The following is a 26,941-nucleotide window of genomic DNA, read 5'->3' as shown; positions in this document are numbered from 1 at the left end:
ATTCAGAGTGGTGTAAGCATTTGTGTGCTATAAATAGGTGTGTTGTTCATAAGCACTTGAACTGAGCATGCATGTTTGTGTTGATTGTAGTATAGACAAACCTTTTTATTTGCTGAGAGCCTCCCTACTCTCAAAATGCTTTGTGTTCTTTGCAAATTATGGGAAATCAGTGCCCTTAGTGTGACAGCAGGTGACCTCAGCATCACCACTGGGTGATATTAGTAGCCTTTGGGGGAGGATTTATTAAAGGATACTAGAAAGTTGGATTTGATTGACCATTAAAAACAGCTACAGAGTCATTTGTCCTAAAGTACCATCTAAAATAATTCATGGTCACTCACCAGTTAGAATAAATTCTAATCATGGTCAGCTCAAAAGTATGTGGCAAATCAGGATGATTAGCCCAGATCAGGGAATTTTTTTTTTTTAAATAGAAGATAGAATGCTTGAACTAAGCAGACATTGAGAGGTAGTCACACCACCAAGTGCAAGCATAGAGGAGGGGTTTCTGGGCTCTTAGGAGAGACTTGCTGGCTACTGGCACAGCCATGCTCTTCAGCACTACTATGGATTGCACAGTGGCTCACAAGTCCTTCCCTCCCATTCTTCCGTGCTCTTCCCATTGTAGTGGCTGAAACAAGGGTAGTCTGTGTGCATTGCCAAAGCTGTCCGGAAGGTGAGAAAACCACCGTCCTCTTGAGGTCATTTTGTCCAGTTGCCTTACTTTTCAGAATGGGAGACTGAGCCTCATAAAGCTGAACATTTGGAACAAGCCCACATGGATAGTAGGCGGACCTGTGATTGCTCTAAATGCCTGCAGACTCTGTGGCTGGAGTGAGTTTGAGAGGGGGTTAGGAGATGTTTACAAGATAGCCCTTCAAGCCAAAAAAGGATAAACCAAGGCTGACTGGATTTTCCTTTTTGCAAAACATTTGAATGCTTTCCTTTTAGATTTAGTCTCCTATTGGAGTTAACAACCCAGGAGACTGTTACTGTAAATTGAACGTTACTTGTACTTGTACAGGTGCTACCGGAGGACATAGGTACTCCTCAAGCTGCAGCTTATATTCTTTGTATCATGCCCCCACAGGAAGTGAAATAATAGCAGTTACAAAATACTTACTTATAAAAGTCTATACCATTAAAAGGAGCTGCTTTAAGTCCATAGCATCTACTCAGAGTTCTTAAAGTCAACATTTGAAATGTATAAAAAATTTTGCAAAATAAAGCACCCTGAGCAATATCCTTCAAATGTCTCTGTAGCTTTAACAGCACGAAGCCATACTTTACAGAGACTAGATCACTTTAGGCCCATCTCCTCATGTAGTCTCCTCTATTCATACTCGGTTATGTAATAGACACATCCAAAATGAGGTTTATTTCTGTGTTTGTTACTTAAAACTCCAGATTCCATGAATAGAACACAAAAGGAATATGAGAATAAATCCATGTTAACACTATGTAGGAACAATGAGACCAGTGAGTCCACACTCCCTTGTCTATATCTGGAAGGAAATTCCTCAGCAAAATACCAGACCCAGGTGATAGGTATGGAAGGTACACTGTGCCTCTTAGCATTACAGCTAATTTAAGGACCTATATACATATATATTCATATGCATATTATGTATATATTCATTCTTCTTTTTTTCACCTTTAAAAAACGTTATTTGGTTCCTTGAATTGTCTTGTCTGGAACCTTTTAGATACCTTGTCAATCATCTTTCAGCTTAAATGACCTTTATTGAGAGTACAATCCCTGCAGCATCCCCTGAGCATTGGAGAGCTGTGGTTGTAAGCAAAAGCCAATGGTTCCATTTTTATTTTCTCTGCTCACTTGCTGAGAATCCTTTGCCTAGTTTCCTTTCTCTATCACCAACCACACAAAATTTTATTCCCAGAGACAAAACACATCCATCATGCCAGCTTGAAGTAAATTCCCAGCCAAGGCCTGTCAATACTGAGGCCTAAATATTAATTTGTGGTTGACTTCCAGCCTCTTCTTATTTCATGGCTTCTTTTTCTCTTGGGAGTTTGAAAAGCCCAGGGATATATTTCTGAAATATTCTTTGTTGTTTCTGTTCTCTTAACTGTATTTTGCTTTTTAGCCTCAAAATTCTGCGAATAAAAAAGTCTCATGATAGGAAGTATAACTGATATTCACCATCCCCCAGACCTTCATGTCCAGGATGACTTAGGACTTAAGTTCCATGACAGTTTAAAAAAATTAAGTTACTTAGTTTAGCATGCTGGCATTGAATTAAGGGTCTTCTGCACGCCAGGCTAATGCCTTGCTGCTGATGGCCAGTCTATTCTTTTCTGGATTGCAACAATTTCTTTTGACACCTGTCACTTAGATGGTGAGGGTAGAAACCACATTTTGCTTATTTCCAGTGACTAGAATATTGCAAAAAGAAATTCTTCAAAGCATGCCTGCAAGTCTATGGTAGCAAAATGAGTTGCTTAAGTTAGAATTAAGCTTTACTAACTCTGTGCCTTGGAAAACAAACTCCTATTTCTGATCCTTAACCTCATCAAGAGGTTTCCTCACAATTGACCTGAATCAGGGGATGAGCCTTATGTTGACTGAAACTTGTGTAAAGATTTTCACATTTCCCTCTAAATAGAAGCTATTATCATCAGAGTCTTTATCCCAGAAAGTGTGAGCTCTTCTGGCATCTCTGGAGAAGGATGGACCTGGTTTGGGCCTACTCCTGATATTGATAACACATATAATTGACTTGATTTCTATGCAGTTGTTCAAATGTTATTCTGTAGTTCATAAATACATTTTTATTAAAAATTTCAAAGCTCTGAGACCTTGTTGAACACAGGCTCATCTAAAACTTGGTTTAAAAGAAAGATCTACTCATAAGGACAGCACAATGACAGGGCTACATGTCCCTTACCCTCTCAGAAACCAGAGGAAGCAGTCAGAACCAGTAACCAGGAGCAATGCTCACATATTTCTTAGTGTGCCAGAGCCTTGACTTCATTTGAAATGTGTCTAACTCAGATTTTATCTTTTGTCTGTACAGGACTTTTTCAATGACAGCATGCCACTAACCAAGTGATTCCTATACCTAATGATCAAATAAAGTCAAAAGGTCAGCAGAAAACCCTGTGAACTTTGTGTAGTGTCATCTAGGATGATGTCAGCAGGCATCAAGTGCTGAGCATGCTTTTCTGTAGCAATGCCAATGAGCTTCTGAGTGGTTGTCATTTGACAGGAGAAAATACACTATAATGTCTAAAAGAATGGCTTTTGATTACTTAGACTTGGACACAAACTTGTTCTCTGATTTTACTAAGAATGTGACTTCTAAGCCTCAATATTTTCTTCTGTAAAATGGGTATACAGTTATTCACCAGTCAAACCAAGACTTCTATAAAAATTAAAGATAGAGTATCATTTAATACATTGGGTACTTAATAAAAAGTGACTGCGCTCCCTGTAATAGCTAGAGATCTTATGTAATAATCGCAATATTGATCTTACTGTGATAACAATAATTCTTAGAAATGGCAATTAATAGCTTCAGAAGTTATAAATATCAACTTATTTATCCCCCTGACACAGCACATAAGTGTAAGCCTAATGACTATTACTGCTTCAGGTTTAGAGCTAAGACTCATAGATGTCAAGTAAAAGATTTCAGCTTGACTGTGAACCAAAGTACATAACCATTTTCTGCTGCCTTCTTACATAATGATGCTGTTGCAGTATTGTCGTGACATGGATGGCGAGTTTTAGATAGCTCATTAAGACAAGGTATCCATCACCCTACTGTGGCCCTGTAACCATGTACACCTACATCCATACACATGGAATGGGTTTGTGTCCACTAGGTGGCATTGCTGTTTTAGCAAAATCAGAACAGAGCCAACATTTAGGTTTAAGAGTCTGTTACATTTGAGAGCACTTGCAGGACACTTCTAATTTCGCCCTTAAAGTCTGATGAAATTTTAGAGCACATGTAGAGATCTGTGAAGACTAGTGATGTCTTGAAATAATTATGAAAAGTTCTCTTTGGGTGTCAGTGCCTCTGCAGGAAGCCCTGATGAAATGCGCAGTTATCCGTCTCTCTTCTATTGGCTCATAAGAAAATAGACTGAGGGTCAGAAAGGGAAAGTGATTGTCCACAGGAACCCAGAGCCAGTGGTTTTGTCTGCAGCTTTCTTATCATAATTTCTATTGAGGATGAGTCATAAATAAACCGTGAGAGCTTCCCTTTTGTGTATGAGGTCAAAGATGGCTAAATAATTTCCAGCTTTCATTTCACTGGGATTTAAATGTATGTTCCAAACGAATACTACACTCAAGAACCTGGATATTAAGTGGTATCTTACTTTGTTCTGGTACACTCCTTTGGAAAGATTGGAGGCCTCTGTATACAAAGGGCATCCCTATGAGTTGTGAATGCAGCAAGCAGCAGGTAAATAGGTGAGCACAAGACCCCGGAATCAGATTTCCTGAAGTGGACCCTGGGCTGTCATGGAGTTACCATGAACCCCTTCTGAAGCAGTGAACTATGCTAGGCCTCTATAGGCCTCTGTTTCTGCAGTAAAATAGGACCCCCTTTTTTCTTTACTCTTTAGACTTTTATGAAATTGAAATGTCTACAAAGTATCTCTGATACAATAAGGACATAGGTAAAGATAGCAATATAGTGGACTAGTCAGAGTCCAGCTACTGGTGCCTCTTGGTTGGGATCTCAGCAATTTATTTTCCTGCCTCATGATGAACCATTGGAAAGGGGAAATAACATCTCAGGTTCATCATTGTGTGGTATTCCTTCTTCCTCAAACACATGTCCCATAGGCAGCCTAGATCACAGCCGTAGATTTCATTGTATGTTCACAGCAAATTCAAATGAAAACAGTTGTGGGCTCCAGGCACTTATTTGGTGGCAACTAAGCACAGGGCTTATAAAAGTATAGCAGAAACTTAGTGGGCACCTGTCTTGTGTTGTGCTTCTTATGATATCCCGGTGACCTAAAACTGTGCTTTGTCCTTTTCAAAGATTAGAGATCTGGGATCAAGGAACTTGCTCTACATTGCAATCTACAGAGCCAGGATTTGGACTCAGGTTGCCTGCCTCTTAGCCTGGAGGCAGTCATTTCTGCTTTTGCTCTAGCTTTTCCATGGTGAGGTGGACATGTAGCTCTGCTACCTAGGAGGGAAATGTATTAAGAGAGTCTGCTGCTATTTTTATGGCAGTTCATTAATGAGATTAACTCATTAAACAATCCTTAGACTGTTGAGTTTAACAGGGTGAAACAAAATTACAGTAGGTCAGAAGAGGGCTTGCCTGAGATGAGGCACCCCTGAGACTATACCCTAAGAGGTCAAAAGTCATTATAGCTGAAAGATGTCCCTGATTAATTTGTTACTCTGTACTGCATAGCCTCCAAGACCATAGTCATCATCTGTGATTCAGAATCCCATATAGAATTCATGTGTGTACATGCACATACCTGTATGCCCACATTTGTATAAACATGTATGTGGGACAACCTTGGCTGTTGCTTCTCAGGAGCTGTTCACTTTGTTATTTTGAGATAGGCTCTCTGGCCTAGAGCTCAGGCAATCTAGGCTGGCTGGCCAACACACCCAGAAGTCTGCCTTGTCTACCTCCTCAGTGCTGAGATTATAAGTGGGGTGCCATGTCTTTAAAAGCAAGGATTCTGGGCATTACACTTACGTCATTGTGTATGAGCTCTTTTCCCAGACTCTCCATGTCAAATTCTTGAATTTAGATTCACAAAATCCATAGCTATCTTCTGGACTGCCTGCTGCACCTTCACAAAGAGGGCAGCTGGGGTACTCTGTGCTTATGGTGTATCTACAACAATCTTTGAGAACCATTCATTATATTACTCCATACTGTGCCCACTTCCCTTTGAACAACATTATCTTGGAGAGCTAGGAAATGTCCTTGCTCCCACCAACATTTTCCCTTCTACAAGAATCCAAATTCACCCAAGAGTACCCGTTCTTCCCTTATGGATAGCATATTTCTATTTCTTCCTTCTTCCTCCATTCAAAATAACTTTTATGGTGCAAGGAGATAGTGACAATTGTTAAGAGTATAAACCAATTTCATTTTCTCAGTAGAAACCAGGTTTTCATGCAATTTAATTTAGGGCTGTGAAGATGACCTTACTAAACAGGACTAAGGCACTTTCAAGGGAGAACTTCCAGAAATAAAACTCAGAGGAGACTCACACTTACCGATCTCAGTCATCGTTATCCCCGGAGCTAACTGCCCATTGTTGAAAGAGCTATAGGTAAACAAGTTGGGTACGGATGTGAGGTCATAGATAGGTTCTTGCTTTATCTGTTTGATTCCAGTCATGTCCAGTCCTGACTGATCGGGAGATGGCTGACCAGAATCTATGTTGTAATATCCCTCGGATTTCGGCAAGTCGATGACGTGCCCATTGGCGTAGGTGCCGCCGGTCTCGGTGTTCAGGTTGCTGAGGCCATTGCTGATGCTGCTGCTGTACACCCTGGCCAGGGCCTCTGCCTCGCCACTCTGCTGCTGCCGCTGCTCCTGCAGCCGCTGCTGGTGCTTCTGCACCTCAGCATATAGGCTATCCCGCTGCTTTTTGGACATCCTCCCGAACTTTACAGCTGGGATGGGGAGAAGAGAAATAGACAGCAGTGTGGTTACCATTAGCTTTAGCCATTTCACTCCAAGGGACATGGGTGGTTGTCCCTTCAGTATCATATAGACAAATCCCTACTGTTCCAAAGCAGGGCTTCACTCATTTACATTTCACATTTAGGAAAGATTATATATTTGAAGGGTGGGTTGGTTTGCATCAGAGTGATGAAATGTGTGTTGTCAGATTTCTGCCACTATAGCTGATAACTGAGACGATCAACTTAAAAGTAGAAAATGTTTATTTTTGGCTCACAGTATCAATGGCTTTTTTGTCAGTGGCACAGCAGGATACTATGTTGGAGAAGTTGTGGTAGAGCAATTCAACCCAAGCAAGCTAAAGAGAGGAAAAGGAAGGGGCTGAGGTCCCAGTATTTCCTTCAGAGGGACACTCTCCAGTGACTTAAGTCCTCTCTCTAGGCTCCACCCTGTAAAAGTTCTATAACCTCTCAATAGTGCCATCCTTAATGCATGTGAATATATTTTGGTGACATTCAATATCCAAACAGCAACAGTAAGCTAGGAAGACATGTAAAAATGTGTATTATTTGTCACTGCCAAGAAATTGGAAGAGGTATTCATTTCCCTCTCTCTCTCCATTTGTGAGTAGCATGTGCAAACCAAAACAACATACCTCACGAGACTAGCAAAGGTTTCCTGCTATTAAAATGGCCTCCATAATCAATACTGACTTTCTTTTCTATCATTAGGATTGCCAATTCCTTGGGGAAAAAACCTATTGTTTCAGTTTGGGACATATTTTATCGGTAAGAACAAGGATTCAGGGGTGTGAAAACTTCACCAGTTGCCACCATTTTGGATTTTGGAGCAAATAATCAGAACCTTTGGATGGCAGCATTTGTATGCACTGGACCAGCAGGAGCAACTTTACTTATCATCCCAGCTCTAAGGTTTATTTTGCCCATTTCTTGCAGCCCAAACCTCAGGCATTTTGAGGGAAACCGAGGGAGAGGCTCCATGAGTGTCTGGGAATAATATAAAGAGGCTTTCACCCCCGTGCACAGCTTCCTGATTTGTGGAGCACAGCCTTTGGAACTGTTAGGGATAGCGACTTCTTTTTCACAAGCCGTCAACCTCTCTCCCACCTCTCTTTCAGCACGTGGTCATGTTGGGTGCTGGGCTGCCTGGTTCAAGTCATTTTGCATTCTGCGCCTCATGCTAATGATGGGGACTATGGTAGTCTTGGAGATGCTCATCTGAGTTTATGATTTCTTTTCTTTGGTGGTGGTGCCAGTTTCCCCATGGTTTGTTGATGTCAGGACCTCAGAGGGTGTAGAAAGGAGGCAGATGAGTGTAGAAACGGATCAAAATTCAGTTGTTAGGGCTGGAGTTTTTTTCTAAAAACTGCCACGCAGGCAGTGCTTACAGTCTCTCCAGCTCAGAGGTTCCACAGAGGAGGCCTGCAATTGTGAGGATGCTGCCATTCACTCCCTGCAGCATTCATCCAAATTCATCTTCCCTTTGCATTGGGACTGATGCTGCCCAATCTTATCTGAGTGTGGGTTGTTCAAAATGGAGACCCCACTTCCCAGCCCTGATTACTGAGAAATGTGACGTGTGATTAACAGGATGTGCAGGCTGACAGGAGTCTTCAGATACTCCTAGGTATAGTGGCATATTTTCTCCCTTCTTGCCTGCCAGATTGAGGCTGTGACTGGCTGGACTTTAACACCCACAATCTCTCCCTCATTCTTTTTACTCCTTAATCTTTCTAAAAGAAAATTCCTGTCCCCTGGCTTTTCAATGCTGCCTAAGTAGGAAGACGAAGCAGTAATTATCCCGTAGTTTTTCTCAATGAAGAGAAACAATCTAATTAACTACTAGCAAACTCTCTTTTTCCCTCTCAGTTGTTGCTTTTACTGGGTCTTGAATTGGTTTAGATCATTGGATTGTGTTTAACTTGCTGTGTAGACACAGCTGTTATTAGACTCTGCTTTTCAAAATTTGTTTTTGGAGTGTAGTGGTATTTCCGCTTGACCATGGGCAGAATGCTACAGAATGGTTAGGGAAACTTCTCCTTGTACTTTTATATTGTGTCATGACAAATAATTTACATATTGTTCTCTAGCGAAAAATGCCATTTTTTTTTAGACAGGGTTTCTCTGTGTAGTTTGGTGCCTGTACTGGATCTCACTCACTCTGTAGACCAGGCTGACCTCAAACTCACAAAGATCTGCATGGCTCTGCCTCCTGAGTGCTGGGATTAAAGGTGTGTGCCACTACCGCCCAGCGGAAAATGCCATTTTTATAAGGGAAATTAAATAATATTAAACATTGACTCAGGAGGACTGCATCCCAAGAACGTGGTATTCATCTGCCCTATTGCCGACCTTTGTATTTGTGTCAGCTCAGATGGCTCTTATGACAGCTCTAGTCTTCTCAATACAAGAACTTAGTCTATTGCATAAGATTACAATTTTATAGTAACTTTATAGAATAGGTTTAAATTATAGGAATTAATTTTTTACAGGTTTAAATTTTACTGAGTTAAAATTTACAGGTTTAAATCACAGGAATTAAAAACCAAGAGTGAGCCAGTTTTCTCCCTGGGATCAGAACTGCCTTTTAAACATACTTGCCATTTAACCCTCAGTTTAGATTTCTGCGTGTTTTGAGGCAGAGTGATTGTATTAATGACCCCAATTCCTTCTACCTGCATCCTTTCATGTTCTCTACGTCTATTCCCAATTCCCTTTCATTCTGTGCAGGCGTGCTGCCCAACCCTGGACTCCCAGTCACATGACCTGCCTAGGTCAATGGGTTATTGACAAATCTGTTGCAAGCAGAGACCTGAAAAGGGCCTGTTTGATTGGGCACCTCACCATGGCAAGGACATGCCTGAACTAGATTGCTGAACAATAGGATATGCAAAGCTGATTCAGGCCACTTCTATATTACCCAAGCAAGGCCATCCACCATCAGCAGGGTCACAGACAGACCAGCAGCCAAAGCATGCCTCCATGTGCTGTTAACTATAGTCCTAGTAATTAGAGCTAATGATGTTGGAAAAGTATGTTGCCAAGGGCTCTGCTGTAATCATCTGACAATTCGACAGAAAAATGTTCATCTTTTGTACGAGGCTGACTTATCAGGTGACAGAGCAATTGGAATATCTAGAAAGAGGCAACTTAAAGAGACTAGAGTTTGGAATGCTCAGGCTTTGTCTTAAATCAAAGACTTTATAGACAATGACTACAAAGCTACTCCAGGACAAGTTTTCCATTTATTTCAGAAAAGTGTTTCAGTTTTATGTCCTCTCCTGTAATAAAGCTGGTGATGTACTCCAGGGCAAACTGTACTGTACACCAAGAAAATACACCTACTAAACTTCTCTGACGTAGAAGTATTTCCTGGCTATTATCTACAGACACCGCGATGTATTTATTCAAAGCTCCACTTTAACAAAGGCCATCTACTGTTATATTTTCAAGTATTTGCATGCTTCTTATTACCCCTCATGGGTGAGCACAGCACATATTTTAACCATTTGCCTCTCTCACACCTGATTTATTCTGCTAATGACATTCGCTTGAGTATAGAGACAGTTTCTTGTTAAATTGCCATGTCTTAAGAAAGCCAGCATGATTCTGTATACACTGCATGTGATTTACAAATACTCAGGATGACATCATCAATACACAATACATGCTTAACCCTCATTTCAATCCCACACTAGCAAAGAAAACTTCTATGTAGGAGGGTCAGAAATCACATCACTTTTGTTTACAGTGTGGGATTCTAAGTAGAACAGAAGTTCTCAGGCTGACTAGAAATTAAAAGTCACTGCTCCATCAAAGAGTTCTGCTTCCTGCTGCACGAGAACCGAACAGTTCTTTTGGGGACTCCAGCTGTGTAACCATCACCTGTGACTCTGGGGTCATTTGGGAATCGTTGTGTCTTACTGTCTCCAAGTCTCCAAGTCTCTGGGTTTCTACCTGATTCCCATTAGTGAAACGTGCCCTAGTTTAACTCTTTCAGCATTGGAGATGATCCATCACCTTTACGGATCTAAACTTTGTAGTAAAAGTCTGATTCAATGTACTCATTTCAAATTCTCTCTCATGTCATCCAGTCCTTAGACAAACTTTAGATGTAGAATGTAGCTTCCACTATGGTAGTTTGTCACTGACTATTGAGCACTTTCAACAAAGAAGTGTGAGTAAAGGCCTGTATGTTGACTTTTAATTGAAATTTAAATCATTTAGTGATATGTGTCGCATGACCCAGTTCGGGATACAAAACACTTTTCTGTGAAGCTTGTCTGTACACAGGACCTTACCAGTGTTTTCATAGGGGTATGACATCTATGGGAACACACCTGATACTTAAATATTATAAATTAATTTTTCACCTTCTAGATTTTTGCATGGTAAATATTAGGCTTCTTATTTTTGGGAATGTGTGGTCTAATATCTTCATATTGATACCAAACATTTCTCTACAAATAGTTCTACTGAGGATTGATTTGTAGAGCCCAGTTAACAGACAAGCAAAAGCCAAGCATGGGGGCACATGCCTATTATCCCAGCACTTGGGAGGATGAGGCAGGAAGACCATCCTTGTCTACACAGTGAGTTTGAAGCCAGCCTGGACAATAGACTTGGATTATAAGCAAGCAACCAACCAAAATAACAAACAAAAAAGGAGAATATACATTAGGAAGGTGAAGATTCAAGATATGTGGTACCTATTCAAAGGATAGGAAGTCAATGATGTGAATAGTAAGCCATCTGTTTACCAGAAGCCATGATGTTCCAGTGACCAGATGTGGTGAAGTGAGACCCAGGCATAAGTGGCAGCCAGCAGATGCCTGTACCAAAGTGTATCATTGAGGGAGACGTGAGGACATCTTACCTTGGCTCCTGTACTACTGCTAAAACACTGTGCCAGGATTTGTTGAGTCAGTAAATGGGAAGGATAATTGAAAAGTGGTAGGAGATATTGCATTGCTCATTCTCATGTCCTGTTTAGACAAGGTGAAAAATCATAGCTGCAGAACTTTAGGGTTATTGAGTATCATATACTACCATCACTTACTGGGACAGATAAATCCCCATCAGCCCTGACGCTAGTGCGATTTGTTCAGGATCAAGGTCATTTATAACACACTATAGGGCTACAAGAAAGTTGGGGCCAACGTTCATAGTATAAGAATGTGTATGAATGACTAAGAATGAAAAAAAGAGGTAAAATTCTTTATTGACCATGCTTGAATTTTTCACCTTGTATCATGAATCCAAGCAATTGGTTGTGTGTGGAGGAGAAGCACAGACAATCCATAGTCTGAGTGGAAATACAGGACCCCTGAATGCATTTGCACTCTTCATCATGGATCAGAATAGTCCAGGTCTCTCACTGGGTATTTATGAACAGCCAATGAGCTGTCTCATTCTCCATGAAGGTGTATTCTGCTCCTGGTATCCCATGCACTAAGTAACTGTGTATATCAGATAGCTCTGGTGGATGAATGGCTTCTCCTCACCTAAGGCTTTCTGACTTTAGCATCCCACATCCTAGAAAAGCCCTCTTTCCCAGAAAATGTGGCCAGGTAGTCATTTACTATCTAGCCTTACTAGGTCTTCACTTAACCTAGATAGTGTTGGCTGCTCTGCATCACCCGCCCCCGCCCCCCCACCTTCCTTTTTCTTATTTCTCAGGCAATTCTACATTTGATATGTTCCTGCTTCACTTCTTAATTCACAACCAGCGCTCTGGTTGTCTTTTCATATCCCCAATTCCCACAGTTAAAACTCTTTCAGTGACTTGAATAGCCTCTAGCCAAGCGTCCATTTGAAACCGCTAAGAACCAGGAAGGCAGAGGCTCACCATCTCTCGACATTCCTAGGGCAAGACACTTCTGCAGCCGGCAGTGCTGGCAACGGTTCCGGTTGGTTCTGTCAATCAAACAGTTTCTCTGCCTTGGGCAGGAGTAAGAGGCATTGTTCTGCTGGCTCCTCCTGAAGAATCCCTAGGGAGGGCAAGAGAAAGTGAGGGCAGGAGACTCAGAGAAAGGGCAACATTAGCATACACACTGATAGACTTTCCACACCAAGTATAGCTAGCTGAGTTTAACCTTTCAAAAGTTTTCAGCTGCTTCTCGGAGAGCGTATAGGTGCTTCTGAGCAGAATGTATGTGCATATTTATGGACATGTGATGGTATCTTTCTTTAATTGTTCATTCATTCATTCATTCATTCATTCATTCATTCATTCATTCATTCAATATTTACTGAAAGAATTTCTTTGAAGAGAAAAAAGTTTTGCCCCAAAGGAACAACAGGGAAGGAACATCAAGGAGACATGTCACTATTAAACCAAGGAGGGCAAAGTCTGATGGAGACATGGGCCTGGGTTTGAACTAAGAGTGTGTGTTTTGGTAGGAGGCACAGCATCAAGCAGTGTGGGCTCAGCATCAGCTCCATTTCCCCCCACGTTCTAAAATGTATTTTTCCAAATCTGAAAAAAAATCAAATTGTCCAGAAAGTGTTAATTTTTTTTTTTGAGGTAAAGCCTCACCATGCAACTCTGGTATTTCTGGCTGCCCTAGAACTAGATTTGTATACCAGGTCGGCTTCAAACTCACAGAGATCTGCTGCCTCTGCCTTCCTAATGCTGGGCAGAAAGTTGTTTCTGAAACCCATGGTGCATCTTATCATAAATCACATTTTGAGTCAAAGAAATACTAAATACAACTTCTTCGATATAAAGCAGGCAACAAACATGCCAACTTTTTGGTTATAGGATATAAGAGTTCTTATTTCAGGTAGGTTTGGATTTTTCTGATGGAAAAGAACTACAATTGACTACACACTGCCCCTTGAAGTCTGTAGCTGGGTTTATTTTTATTTTTTAATTCTTTGGATACCAACTTCCCTTAGTTTCCTTTTAAAGAAAACATAATAAGGAAAATAAACATTTTCCCCAGAGACATGGAAACTACCATTCTCTGTTCATTCCCCCAGGTAACCAGTTTCCCCAATCACTGTTTGCTCTCAAAATGCCTACAGCAGACCAATGAAAGTGAAAAGTGCTACCAGCAAAATGATGGTCTAAATAGAAATATTTAAAAGAAACACAAGGAAAGATAGCTCTCAGCTTTGTCTTTTGGAAGTGAAAAACCTCCAAGAGGCCCAAAATAGAGCCCCTAAGTTTTTTCAAACACCTAGGTTTCCCCAGGAGAATGGAGCAGGGCTGGCTAAAATAAAGCATGCGAGAAGACCAACTTGGATATGAAATTTACGGTTCAATAAAAACAAAGGCAATTAGGAAAAGGGGGATATTTCAATAAAGTGTTAAAAATCAATAGCAGTGTGAAGATTCTTGACACTTTAAAGAAAGGATTGATACTGTTGATTTTAGTTTTGCCTTGGATTTCAGTATGTCTTAGTTTGGCACAATGAAGAGGCTTTGCTGACCAAAAGGAACCTTAGAATGGTTGTGTGGCCAATGACCCCCTGGAGAGAGATTCCCACTTGAGCTTATGGTTTAAGCACAGATCCACTCAGGAAGGACTACTTTCACCTCTACATCTTCATGTGTGGTGTTTGTTCATTACACTAGTGATTGCACAACAGGGCTCCATGGTTTCAGTTTTATTGGATTCTGGAAACAGTCCCCAGGGGCTGAAATGCCTCTTTTATGTACCAAGAAAGCTGTGAGGAAGCATCATCACAGTGTCCTGGTGCTGATTAGAGATGCTTTGGAGTTTACATCTTAAGGAAGAATCGCATGGATTTTATCTTTGGATACTGGAGTGCCACTTAGTAAAAGAGTTGGCAGGGAAGACATTCTGAAGTCACAGCCACAAGCCCTAATTTACAGCCAATTTGATATTAATTATGAGTCATTTCTTGCTTATCTGTTGCTCATTATTGCAAGTGAGATTTTTGGCATGAAAAATAGATTCTGTATCATCACATTTTACTGTATGAGTAGGAACCGAATAAGTTTGTGAGCTCAATTGATGTTTTCAAATGGTTGTGTATGTTGACTCCAGATCATTATTGTAGAAACTCAAAGAGATTGATAGCTGAACGTCTTGACATTGACGTCTGATTTTGAATGGAATTTCTACTGGAGAAACTTGTAGCATATTTATGCATGTGGGTTTTTTCATTAAATAAATAAAAGTCATGTGATGTGTAGCCAGTTTGACAAAAACTTCAGAATATGCTTCCTAGTGACTGTGTAATTTCTTTGACAGTGGATTAAAAAGATGATGGGAGTTCAACCACTGTTCCTGCTGTTGACATGTTGGGTTATGCTTATCCAATATTTAAGAGCTTATGGTTTAAAACTGCTTCTTAAAATGAATATATCTCTGCAGTTTGAAGTCCAACATTTTCCAAATGCCTTATATGATGTAATAATGAGCATGCAGCATTCATATATGAACAACTTAAGTGGATATGTTGTAAACTAAACTAGGGCCCTTAAACCTGCAGAACAAGCCTGAAGAAATGCCTTCACCAGAAAGAGTTCTCATTACACACTTACTAATATTTATGACAAAAAGTATTTGTCTGCCTACCCAGAGAAAATAACTTACTTATGGAGGGTATAAGAAACAGCCAACTTCGTATTTGCTTTATTGTTTCTTATTGATGGAATAAAAAGTAGCATGATAGTGGATGATACATAATTCTTAATTCTAGCTTTATAGAGGAATATAATAAAGGGCTATCTCGTCAGCTTTGCCTAAGGATATAACTGATCATCTCCATTCCAGACTATTCCACTATGCTGATTTTTCTTCTATCATATTATTTTCACTCATTTCTTTTTATTTTATTCTCTGCTTTTCCAATCCAAAGTACTTCATTTTTTGGACTTGTGAAGGCACTATCAATTTTCAAAGAGTAGTGCTATTTTGGCAGTTATAATCTGTTTTATCCTGTTTACATTTAAAATCTCTTAAGATTATGATTGAATCCTAGAGTCTATGACTATGCCACATCTTTCTCAGTTTACTGAACTCAAATAAGTGATTCATCTTGCCTGCATATTGCTAATGACATTGCCAACATCCACCATGCCCCCTGCATATGGCATTTGAGTTTTGTTCTGGTTCTGCCCATCCCTTGAAAACTCACTGTAGAACTGTTTTGAGTGCCCCTTGCTATTCTCACTCTTCCCTTCTTTCAGATTACTTTATAAACCTTCCTCTTAATTTTCAAATTTTGATTATCTCAGGTTAGGTCTGTGGTAGCTGCTATTCCCTTAGCCCTCTATTTTCCAAACACCTTATTCACAGGAATGAGTTTGCTATTGGGTTGATGGAGTCTCTCCAAGGGAATACTGGACAGAATGTGAAACAACCTGTGCCCTTGACCCATTTCTTTTCCATATCTATATCAGTGGCATATGTCAAAGAAGATCTTGTTTATACTTCAGGAACTCATTGAAAAATTAAAATTTGGGTAAGGATGACTTTTGACTGATCTAGAGTCCACTTCTAACATCTAATGCTTCCAGTGTTTTTTAAATTTTATTACTATTTTGATATTTTGAGTGTATGAGTATTTTGTCTGCATGTATGTCTATGTACCATGTGTGTGCAGTGCCCAAGTATATCAGAAGAGAGCATCAGATACCCTTGGCCTGGAGTTACAGATGATTGTGAACCACTATGTGGTTCTGGGAGGTGAACTTGGGTCCTCTGGAAGAGCAATTAGTGTTCTTAACCTATGAGATAGCTCCTCAGCCATTGTCAGCAGCAGGCACAAACATCCCTCATTGTGTCTTCTTTAAAGGCTTTACATACCACCACAATATGGAAGTCCCTACCTTGCAGCCTTCACACGTGATGACTCCGTAGTGGATCCCGGAGGATTTATCGCCACAAATTTTGCATGGTATCACTTCAATTTGTGCTGAAAGAGTAAAAAACAAACAAACAAACAAAACAACAAAAAAATTTGAATGTCCATAATTGCCTTCTTTTATTTTTCTTGTTTCTATGTTCACATTTACCTGTTTTTGCCAAGATGTTTGTGTTAGATGCTAACAGTTAGAGGATGCTGGGTGAGAGTGATGTCCTAGGGTCATCATTACTAATTGAATGGCCTTCCTAGCCTTCTTCTAAGGCAGTGGTTCTCAACCTTTAATACAGTTCCTAATGTTACGGTGACCCGCCCCCCCACCATAAAATTATTTTTATTGCTACTTCATAATTATAATTTTGCCCCTGTTATGAATTGTAATATAAATATCTAGATTTTTCCAGTGATCTTAGGGGATCCCTGTGAAAGGGTTGTTCGACCCCACAGGGGTCACGATCCACATGTTGAGAACGGCTGTTAGGAAAAGACATCTATTTATCACTCTTTGCTTTTTCCAACTGAATTTAATACACACACACACCCTTCTTGCACATGCATGTTTAGAGACCAGATGTTTTCTCCTGCTTTCAATGTTTTTTCCTTTTAAAACTTGTCTTCCTTAAAATAACATGACAGAAAAAGCCTGTGAACTCTGCCTTTTTATTTCTTATTTTACATTTGAAATAGGAAATCATTAGGAGTTTTTTACATGCCCTTATCTCAATAATATTTTAAGTGGCTAAATAAAGCAAGACTGGAGTGTTGGTATATGGTGACTGTATACGTTGTGTGGATGGATGGACTGGTCATCTCTGAGAAAATAACTTTAATGATCAACTAAACATTAACTGAGCATGCTTTAAATGTCTGTAAGGACATGGAGACATGACTCAGGAGAAGATATGGTAATGATTTTGATAGTCTCATTAATAAAAAGTTAATAATGAAGAAGTCAAAAAAGTTGTATAGGAAGTTAACGTGCACTTAATTTCACTGGGAATGAAGAGGTTTCATTTTTTAAAAAGGGTATAAGAGATAGTTTATTTTGGGGCATATTTGAGTGACCATGGCCCAGGTCATAGATTTAGGTTATCCCATATTCCATGTTGAAATGTGGAAAGAGTTTCATACAATTTTAGAGTTTTACAGAACAAAGGAAGTCATAAATCAAGGCAAGTTTGGAATACATTGATGAGTACCTCAGAGGGGTGGTCACAGCAAGATAGGGGAAGCTTTTCTATAGGTCTCAGATGTTGTCTGATGACATTCTGAGCTTCTGGGTTGATGGAAGCTAGTGATCTGCTAAATTAATAGATTCCAAAAGAGTTTTATCTATTAGTCATAGGTTGTTAGTTCTGACACAGTGGTGGGAAAAGAATGCCTATCCAGGGGACTAAAGCAAGCCTAAGATAAGGTAATTATCCCTGGACCTGCAACACCGCAACTACTCCACATCACTGCAGCTCTAATCAGGAAGACAGCTCGTTGTACAGAGTCTATGGAATTTGGTTAGGCTGAAGAGAAAGGAAAGGGGCATTGAATGAAAACAGGTCAGAGGTCTTGTATGACTGTGTCCGGCTACCACACAGAGCAATTGGCTCTAAGGGAAATTTGGGTCATATGGCTACACAGAAGTGTGACACCAGACTTTGGAGCCACTAGAGTTGGGCAGGGGAGTTTTCACCTGATGCTATTTGCTACAAGGAATGAACAAAAGGAAGAGTGACTAAATGGTGAAGACAAGGCTGGTTGTAGCTCTGTGTTAGTGTGCTTGCACAGTGTGAGCAGATTCCTAAATTCAGTCCTCCAAACCAATCCCTCTGTAAGATGTGAAGGGAGAACCTTAGAGCTTAGCAGGCTAACTAGAGAAAACCAGAAGACCAGTGAAAGTTATTCCTGACCCGAGACTGAGGCAATGGCACTGTACAAGGTATTGGACAAAGGGAGGTGAAGAAGCAAGTTCGAAAATGGTTCAGAGGCAGAAGTGAGATTAAATGCTGAAAGATAAGGAAAGTGGAAACTGGTGAAGAATTGAAAATGAGATAGTGATAGGACTGACTGAAATGGTGACACTGGGGCTGGGGATGTGGTTGAGCCTTGTCTAGCATGCGTGAGAGCTAGGTTTGGACTTGGAACAGAAACAGGGACATTTGTGGAGTATGTTGTGATGTGGGACTGGGACACATGCACTTTTATGTGGCATCTCACAGGCACCTGAATGTATAATGTTTTGGAAGGATGATTTTTGTCATCATTTAGGTTATTTAGAATGCAGGAATTCCTGTGTTTGATAGTACTCTAAAGTGTTGTTAAAATTATTCACACTAGAAAGATCTGCTATTTCCTTTCCCAATTTAAGATAATTATGCAAAATATCCTTCAAAATGCTTTGTACATAAAGTTGACACTTGCATACACTACTATAGTTTTCTACTTTCAGATAGATATAAAAAAGAAATAAATGTAAAGCATTACCATCTTTTGTTATTACTTTACATAAATATAATACTTAGCCTTAGGGTAACAGGTTAAGTTTTTAAAAATTAAATAAGCTACAGAAATTTGAGTTCTCTCTCTTATTTTGTAAGATAAAACATTGAAGGAAGGAAACTGGGGATGTCAGTATGACTGAAATGATTTCAGGATTTTGGGGTGGGGAAATATGAGGTTTGGCTTTATTCTTATTTGACCTCCTTAATCTATTCATTAGAGCTATAGCTAAGATAAAACCTCCAAACCTACGTTTTGTCACTTATAAATACAGTATTCATCAACAAACCTCATAGAATTGTGAGAATAAAATGGGTATTTTCTGAAGAATGTCACTGCATCATCATCATCAACATCATCAACAGCATCACCATCACTATACCCATTAACTGATTTTTTTTCTAATGATTTTGGAAAAGAAGCACAATTTGACATATTATTGTATCTTTTTAAAAGATATTTTAAAAATAATTCAATGAATCACACTATGACTTATTTATACTATGGATTTCAGTTTAACAGTAACATTTCAAACAGTGGGATATTTATAGTTACTATAAAATGACCTAAATAATCCCAGGTAGCCATTTGAATAGTTTTTGGCTTGTATGATATTAAGTCAGAGGCTCTCTTTGCATAAATTACTCCCCAGGGAGTAGCTTACATGTGGGAGAATCTGCTTCAATACATTCTTAATTATAAAATGATCTAACTTTAAAGGAAATGAAAATAGAGGTAATTTGCTCCCTGAGGTGTAGGAAGATGTTTTTGAAAGACACAAAGGTTATCTTATACATCTTCAGAAATACAAATGAGATAAGGAACATTCAATAGAGCATCTGCATATTTATACATATTCATAACCTTGGCTCTACATGTAATCCTGGAGAGCTACAAACATTTTCACAGCATTTTTAAAGAGAGAGAAGTCACCTATAACGTATATATGTGTTATGATGTGGGAGAAGTTTAGAAATCTTGTGGCTGTTTTTCTTCTGGCAGGATAAATCATCTGAGGTTTACTGGAAGTGAGGATAAGTCCGAATCATTTAAAGTAGTAGTTACTTTCCCTTCCCCTCATTAAAATCCCGTTTCTGAGCTGTAACTTTACAGTTTTAACTTTGTGTTTCATGCAGCATATCTTCACGACAGGCTTTCAGACACCATTGAGAATACTAGACTACATCATTGCTCAGTGCTTGCTGTTTCTAAGTGTCTTGCTGAGGGCAACTACATGACCTCCCCTGGAACTGTACTGTGCAGATCCAGTACCATGTTCTCGATCATTGTTTCAAACTGAGCATCATAGGGGGCTGTGGCTGCTTGGACCTCACCAGCTATGACAAAGAAGATAAGAGGAGGAAACTGAGGAGGGAGTGGTCTTCGGCACTTTTGCCTGACTCATGGAGATTTATTGTCATCTGTCTATCTATCTATCTATCTATCTATCTATCTATCTATCTATCTATCTATCTATCTATCGATCTATCGATTTATCCATCTATCCATCTATCCATCTATCCATCTATCATCTATCATCGATTTTTCAGTTTAAGTCATTGAGAAACAAATTTAGAGGATCTAGAATGGCCTGAGAGATAGAGAAATTTTGCTCAGTTTTTATTTTGCACACTTTATGAAGTCCCTCTTGCCCTTTCCTTGCCCAGAGTCTCCTGCCCAACTTTGCACAAAATCTTTGTCTCAGTTTTTCCCGCTTATTGAAATATATGCCTCTTTAGTTCTGCCCCATTCAAGCCCCTGCTGGTTACAGCAGGTGTTAAGGTCAGAAAACCAATTCAGGCTAATGAGTTAACCAGAAAATGGCTCAGGAAAATACTTTGACTCTTTAAAAGCATCCCTCAGGAAGGCAGTGATGTTGAGCCTGCCAGGTATTTTATGCTGGGGGGTGGTAGTGTGGTGCATTTTACAGTACATACTTTTGAAGCTTTCCATTCCCACTAATCCAAGTCTCCCAACACAGCCTGGCCATTTTTATATTCTGTGCATTCTAAGTTGAAGCAAGGATAAGGTTTTGCTTTTTTGCGTGTGTGTGTGTGTGTGTGTGTGTGTGTGTGTGTGTGTGTGTGTGTGTGTGTGTAGTATGCACCTATGGTCGATGCCCACACTAATGCATTTGATTGTGAAAGACTGAAGTCAACACAGTGTCTTCCTCTCTTGCTCTCCACATTTTTTTTTCAAGTAGGGTTTCTCATTGAACCCGAAGTTTACATATTGGCTAAACTGGCTGGCCAGTGAGCCCCCACATCTTCCTGTTTCTGTTCCCCTTAGCTGGGAATGCGTGCCCTGCTGTGCTCAGGTTTTCTGTGGGTGCTAGGGATCTGAGCTCGGTTATGCATGCTTGTACAGCAATCACCTTATCAATGGGGTCATCTCCCCAACCCTTGCTTTTTGTTTTCTATGTTGTCTAAAGGGGCCCAAACCTGTGGTCCCAAACCTCCTTTTATTTTTCAGTGCAAATGAGAGATGTGACATACTTATTTTTCTGAAAAGGCTTTAAGAATTACTGACTTGTCATATTTGGTGTGAAAAGAAGAAACGGAATTTTCAGAATTGTCAGAGTAATATATTTTGGATGAGGTGATTTTGATATAATAAGGCTTTTAAGAATTAAATGAATCAATCTACTAGATAGGGATTCCCTCTAACATGCAAACTACCTCAAAGGCACAAAACCCTGGGTAAGGTCAGTTGGATCAGGAACAGCCAGTAACTGAAGTTTTCTGGCTTTTGGATGTTTTTGCAGTGTCTTTTGTTTTCTGATGCATCTACCAGGCTGAGTTCTGGGGTCCCGACACAGCACAGGCTGTACCCCAGGGTGCTGGGCTTGCCTGTTAGTTTCTGTTTCCCATAACTTTGCAGTTAGGCTAAAAGTGGACAGAGCAATTAACTCTCTTAATGTCGGTGTGAAACACAATTTACACATGTAAAAATTTCCAATAAAGATGACTATTTTGGTTAAAAATCCTTTTGCAGATGGTCTCAGTAGCCCATGTCTTATGTCATCTGCCCAAATTGTATCTCATCTACCATCTGTGACAAATCCAAGTTAAAAATCTCTGTATTCGTCCCCTCTCTCCCTGGCAGACCTTTAAGTATCCACCTTTTTAGTATGAAATCTCCTGAGGTCACATGACAGTCAACCCAAAGGACTATAATAACGTAGGCATGTTTAAGACCCAGTTCCACTCTAACTGAGATTAACCAGACAATAGCCGTAAGGATGGGGTGGAATGCACACAGGGTCTGGAATGTGTACCCTATGCCATGCTAGATGGTGATTCTAAGAGTCCTGACTTTGGTTCAGGCTACATTCATGGGTACCTCTCCCGGGAAGCATGTATCTTAGTACCAGACTCCAGTCTAAAGCCCCACTGTGCTTATGAGATTACGAGTACTTGTATTTCTATTAGAACATCCTTGCATCTGCCTCCTTGATCTCTTCTCTGTCATTCTCTGGGAGGTGGACTCTTCTTCCATTTGGTTGATAAATAGCTCTTAAATGACTTAGGGATACATTTTTCTTTATCTTATTACAATTCCTTATATTTCATGTGACTGGAAATTAGATTAAGAAAAAATATGAAAGCATGACAATAGCAAAATGATTTCTTTTTCCAAAGAGACAGTTGTAAGGGGATCGCACTGTGACTGGTTTATTTTTTATGTAACACCTTGTAATACCCACATAGTGCTGCCTATTCTTTAGAACAGAAACAATGGAAATAGAAAATGAAACCAACAAATAACAACAGCAACTGCACAAAAGAATAAAAGCAATTACAGAAATTCTTTCTTACCCTACGGGGCACTTTTCATTGCTTCAATTCCCCAAGGACATTTATGTGTTTGAACACCTGGTCTATAGCGAGTGGCACTATTAAGAGGTGTGGCCTTGCCAGAGGAGGTGTGGCTTTGTTGGAGGAAGTGTGTCACTAGGGGGTGGGCTTTCAGTTCTCAAAAGCTCAAGTTAGCTTTCTGTCTGTTGCCTGGCGATCAAGATGTAAAACTCTCAGCTCCTTCTCCAGCACCATGTCTGCTGTGCACCTCCATGTTTCCTGCTATGACAATAATGGACTAAACCTCTGAAACAGTAAGGCCACCCTAATCAAATGTTTTCCTTTTTAAGAGTTGCTGTGATCATGGTGTCTCTTTACAGCAATAGAATCCCAACAAAGACAACAACCATTATATAAAAATATTAAGTGGAAAATTCTAGAAATAAACAATTCAAAGTTTTCAATTACATGCTGCCTGAGTAGAAAAAGAAAACTTGGCACTGTTGCATGCCACCTTGCAAAAAACTTGAACCATCTCTTTGCCTAATGTATACACACTGTATATGCTACCAAACTGTTAGCCATTTAGTAGCTGTCTTGATTTTCAGATCAATTGTCAGAATATCTATGTACATTCCATTTTTACCCTTAGTTGTAGTAAATATCTTATGGCACCTACTTTATGAATTAAGCTCTATCATAGAATGTTATGTGAAATGTCCTCATAGGTCTATGTCTTGGAACGCTTGGTCCTCATTTGGTGATGCACAGTAGGGCCTATCTGGAGCTTGGCTTTTTGGGTGATAACCTGGACCTAGTTCCAGCTTGAGTTCTCTGTTTCCTGGCAAGCAACTGCCTCTCACACTGGCTGAGGTGAAGTCATCTGCCACTACCATGCCTTCCTGCACTAATGTTCTGTCAAAATATGAACCCTGATAAATCTTTCTTCCTTGAGCTATTTATGTTATGTATTTGGTCACAGTGATGAGTAAAATGATTAACACTGAGTATGCATTTATTGAAAACACAGTAGATATAGTGTTTGGTAACAGCCACTATTTTAAGCATCCACTGGAAGACTTGGAATATATGGGTAACGTGGAGGGGGGGGACTGTATTGACTATAAATTCAGTGTTGTTCTTGCCAATACTTTCAAACACGTCTGAGTGCTCTAATAGTTAAAAGATCCTAAATTATGAATTAATTCCTACTTAACAAATTTTGTACTATCAATGTCTTAACAATAATGAAATATGAGTGTAGAACTTGATGACTTGATGTCTTTCAAGTAGAGAGCACCTGATGTCATCTGTTATCACTCAGGGAGGCCCACGAACCACGGGCTTTGGCATAACCTGGGAGCAAGTGCAAATGTGAATACTTACCCAAGCTCAGCTGATGTGAAATCTCCTCTTTAACAAGCTCCCAGGACAGTATTAAAGCTCAAAAAGCACTGTCTGGTGATGCCATGTGAACACAGTTTTAGCTACTCTGAGAGTGGATGGATCTCTGATATCCCTGATGCTAAAATAAAAAAGTTCACAAGATTCTGGAAAAATCATTCTCTGCGACTGCTTTTTATACATCTCCTTTTGTTCATAAAGGCAGTAGAACAGCTGGAGAGTTAGACTTCCATATCCCCACCCCCAAACAAAACAGCGAAACAAAACAACAACAAAAACAAACCCTCACAACTCTGGTTACCAACTGATGATGCAGAAAAGAAGAGAAACCAGCACATCCCAGTAACCTCTTGCATTGCTTCATTTAACACAGGGCACAGCAGAGTTCCTCTGCAGACAGATCTGCCCTGCTTTTCCTTTATGTCCTAACACTGCTTGGGTAGCAGCTTCTCCCTCTTCTGTGACTCCTTAGGCTGTAGCATAGAGGTCATTTTCTGGATACTGAGTATAAATTCTTCTTCTTATTATTTTTTAAAAATCTACTCTTGTATTTTTTTTAAAATACAAGTTTTAATCTCTTCTGGGTTTTTAATTTTTAAAAATTTGTTTTTGTGTGTGTGTGTGTGCAAGTACTAGTGTATGTGCATATGTATGTGTTTACATGTATGTGGCAGTCAGAGGTTGATCTCAAGTATTGGTGTATATGCATGTGTATCTTTGCCCATGTATGTGGCAGTCAGAGGTCAATCTCAAGTATTGGTGTATGTGCATGTGTATCTTTGTACGTGTATGTGGCAGTCAGAGGTTAATCTCAAGGATTACTGTCAGGAACTGCCTGCTTTTGTTTTGAGACAGGGTCTCTCCTTTGTTTGCTTTGAGCTTTCTGGTTTTGTCCATAATAGTTGTTTAGTGGGCCTCAGTGATTCCCTGCCTCTTTCCCCTGTCCCCAGCACTGGATTGCAACCACACATCACCATGCCTAGCTTTCTACATGGATTCCAGGGCTGGAATGCAGCTCTTCATGCTTGTGCAAAGAGCACTTTACTATTTCATCCATCTGCATCTAAACTCTTTGTTTTATTGGGTCCTTTTTATACGTCCGTCTGTTGTCTGTCTGTCCGTCCGTCCCTCCCTCCCCCTTCCTTCCTCCTTTTCTTCCTTCCTTCCTTCCTTCCTTCCTTCCTTCCTTCCTTCCTTCCTTCCTTCTTTCCTTTCTTTCTTTCTCTCTTTTATCACTAGGTGGTCCAGGCTGGCTTTAGATTCACTATATAGTTAAGTGTATCCTCAAACTTGTAATTCTCCTGGTCAGCCTCTGAGTCTGGGCATGTAGACATGCACCACTATGCCTAGATGAGTTTTTCTTTTTAAATACCATTTTCCAATTTTAAAAGTGGAGTTGAACCAAGTTTATTTCTTCAGATGGAAATAGGAAAATCAAGCAATGTGTTTTCTTCTTGCTGTTGTTTTTCATCTACTGTGCTGACCAGTTTTTATCAACTTGACATACGATAGAATTATCTGGAGAGAGAAATCGTGATGGAGAAAACGCTTCTATGAGGAGACTTGTAGGCAAATCTGTGGAGCATTTTCTTGGTGAATTATCGATGTAGGAGGAGCCAGTCTGCTTTGGGGGTTGCCATCCCCTAGCTCAGGGTCCTGGATACCATAATACAGGAGGCTGAGCAAACCCTGAAGAACAAGTCAGTAAGCAGCTCTCCTCTGTACTTCTGCTTCGGTTCCTGCCTTCAGGTGCCTTTCCTACCTTGAGTTCCTGCCATGACTTCCCTTAGTGATGGACTTTGATTGAAAAGCCACATAATCAAAATAAACCCTTTACTTCCAAAGTTGCTTTTGGCATGATCCTTAAAAATGTAGTCTAGGGACTGGAGAGATGGCCTAATCAGTTAAGTGATTGCTTGGTGTGCACCAGGAACTGAGTTTACTCCCCAGAACTTATGTAACAGTGCTGGATGCCGTGGCCCATGCTCATGGTCTCAGTGCTGGGGAGGCACACAGAGAGAGAGAGAGAGAGAGAGATTCACGAGACTTGTTAGCTAGACAGCTTCGCCTCATCAGTGAGCCCCAGGCCAAACCAAAGGAAACAAAATGCGAATCGTGCATGTTGACTGACACCAGAAACTGTCCTTTCTGTGGCAGGTAAAACTGTTGTCTCTTTAGCTTCTCCTGTTCTGGAACTTCTCTTCCTAATCTCCACTTAGCTGAACCCTTGAAGTAGAAGCTCATGTTTATGTAGCACCTTCTTCAAGGAAGAGGAAGGGGGAATGCAAAGAATTACAAATTGGGTTCATAGATGACCAAAATGGACCGGGGAGAGTCTGTTCCCTGTAGATTAATTAATAAAGAGGAAAAACACCTCTTTAGACAATAGAAAAACCCCTGCTTTTCTGTGTTAAAAACCAAAGTGCATTGAGAGTATGAAGATATAAAAGTTACAGGATTGGAGGAAATATTATAAAACACATGTCAAATAATAAACATATGCTTACAACATACAAATAACTCCTAAAATTAAAAGCTAATGGGCCAAAGATCTGAAGATCTGCTTCCTAAAAGACAACAAGTAAGTACATTAGAAGATGCCAAGTGTCTCGCATGTTACTGAACTGCAAACCACCTACTAGGAAGGCTGTACTCTAAACACTGAGAGCTACACCAAATGCTGGAAAAGAGGCTGAGCAAATGAGCACTCATTTGTTGCTGGGAAGGCAAGATGATGGCA

The 26,941-nt window shown here is 40.0% G+C and overlaps 1 protein-coding gene across 1 annotated transcript in view; it reads right to left on the bottom strand.

Moving 5' to 3' along the window:
* The window catches only part of Rorb (RAR related orphan receptor B), a 183,397-nt gene that overhangs the window by 36,677 nt on the left and 119,779 nt on the right, over positions 1-26,941 (bottom strand). Inside the window, exons 2-4 of the mRNA XM_052762239.1 lie at positions 16,476-16,561; positions 12,516-12,657; positions 6,236-6,637 (exon numbers count right to left, since the gene is read on the bottom strand). Coding sequence (XP_052618199.1) covers positions 6,236-6,637; positions 12,516-12,657; positions 16,476-16,561 — 630 coding nt within the window. The remainder of the gene's footprint in view (positions 1-6,235; positions 6,638-12,515; positions 12,658-16,475; positions 16,562-26,941) is intronic.

The sequence above is a fragment of the Peromyscus californicus genome, unplaced genomic scaffold, assembly GCF_007827085.1.
Source record: "Peromyscus californicus insignis strain IS unplaced genomic scaffold, ASM782708v3 Scaffold_4__1_contigs__length_199733344, whole genome shotgun sequence".
In the NCBI taxonomy this organism is placed as follows: domain Eukaryota; kingdom Metazoa; phylum Chordata; class Mammalia; order Rodentia; family Cricetidae; genus Peromyscus; species Peromyscus californicus.
Note: the sequence above shows the minus strand (reverse complement) of the source record. Positions and strands in the feature narration are given on the sequence as shown.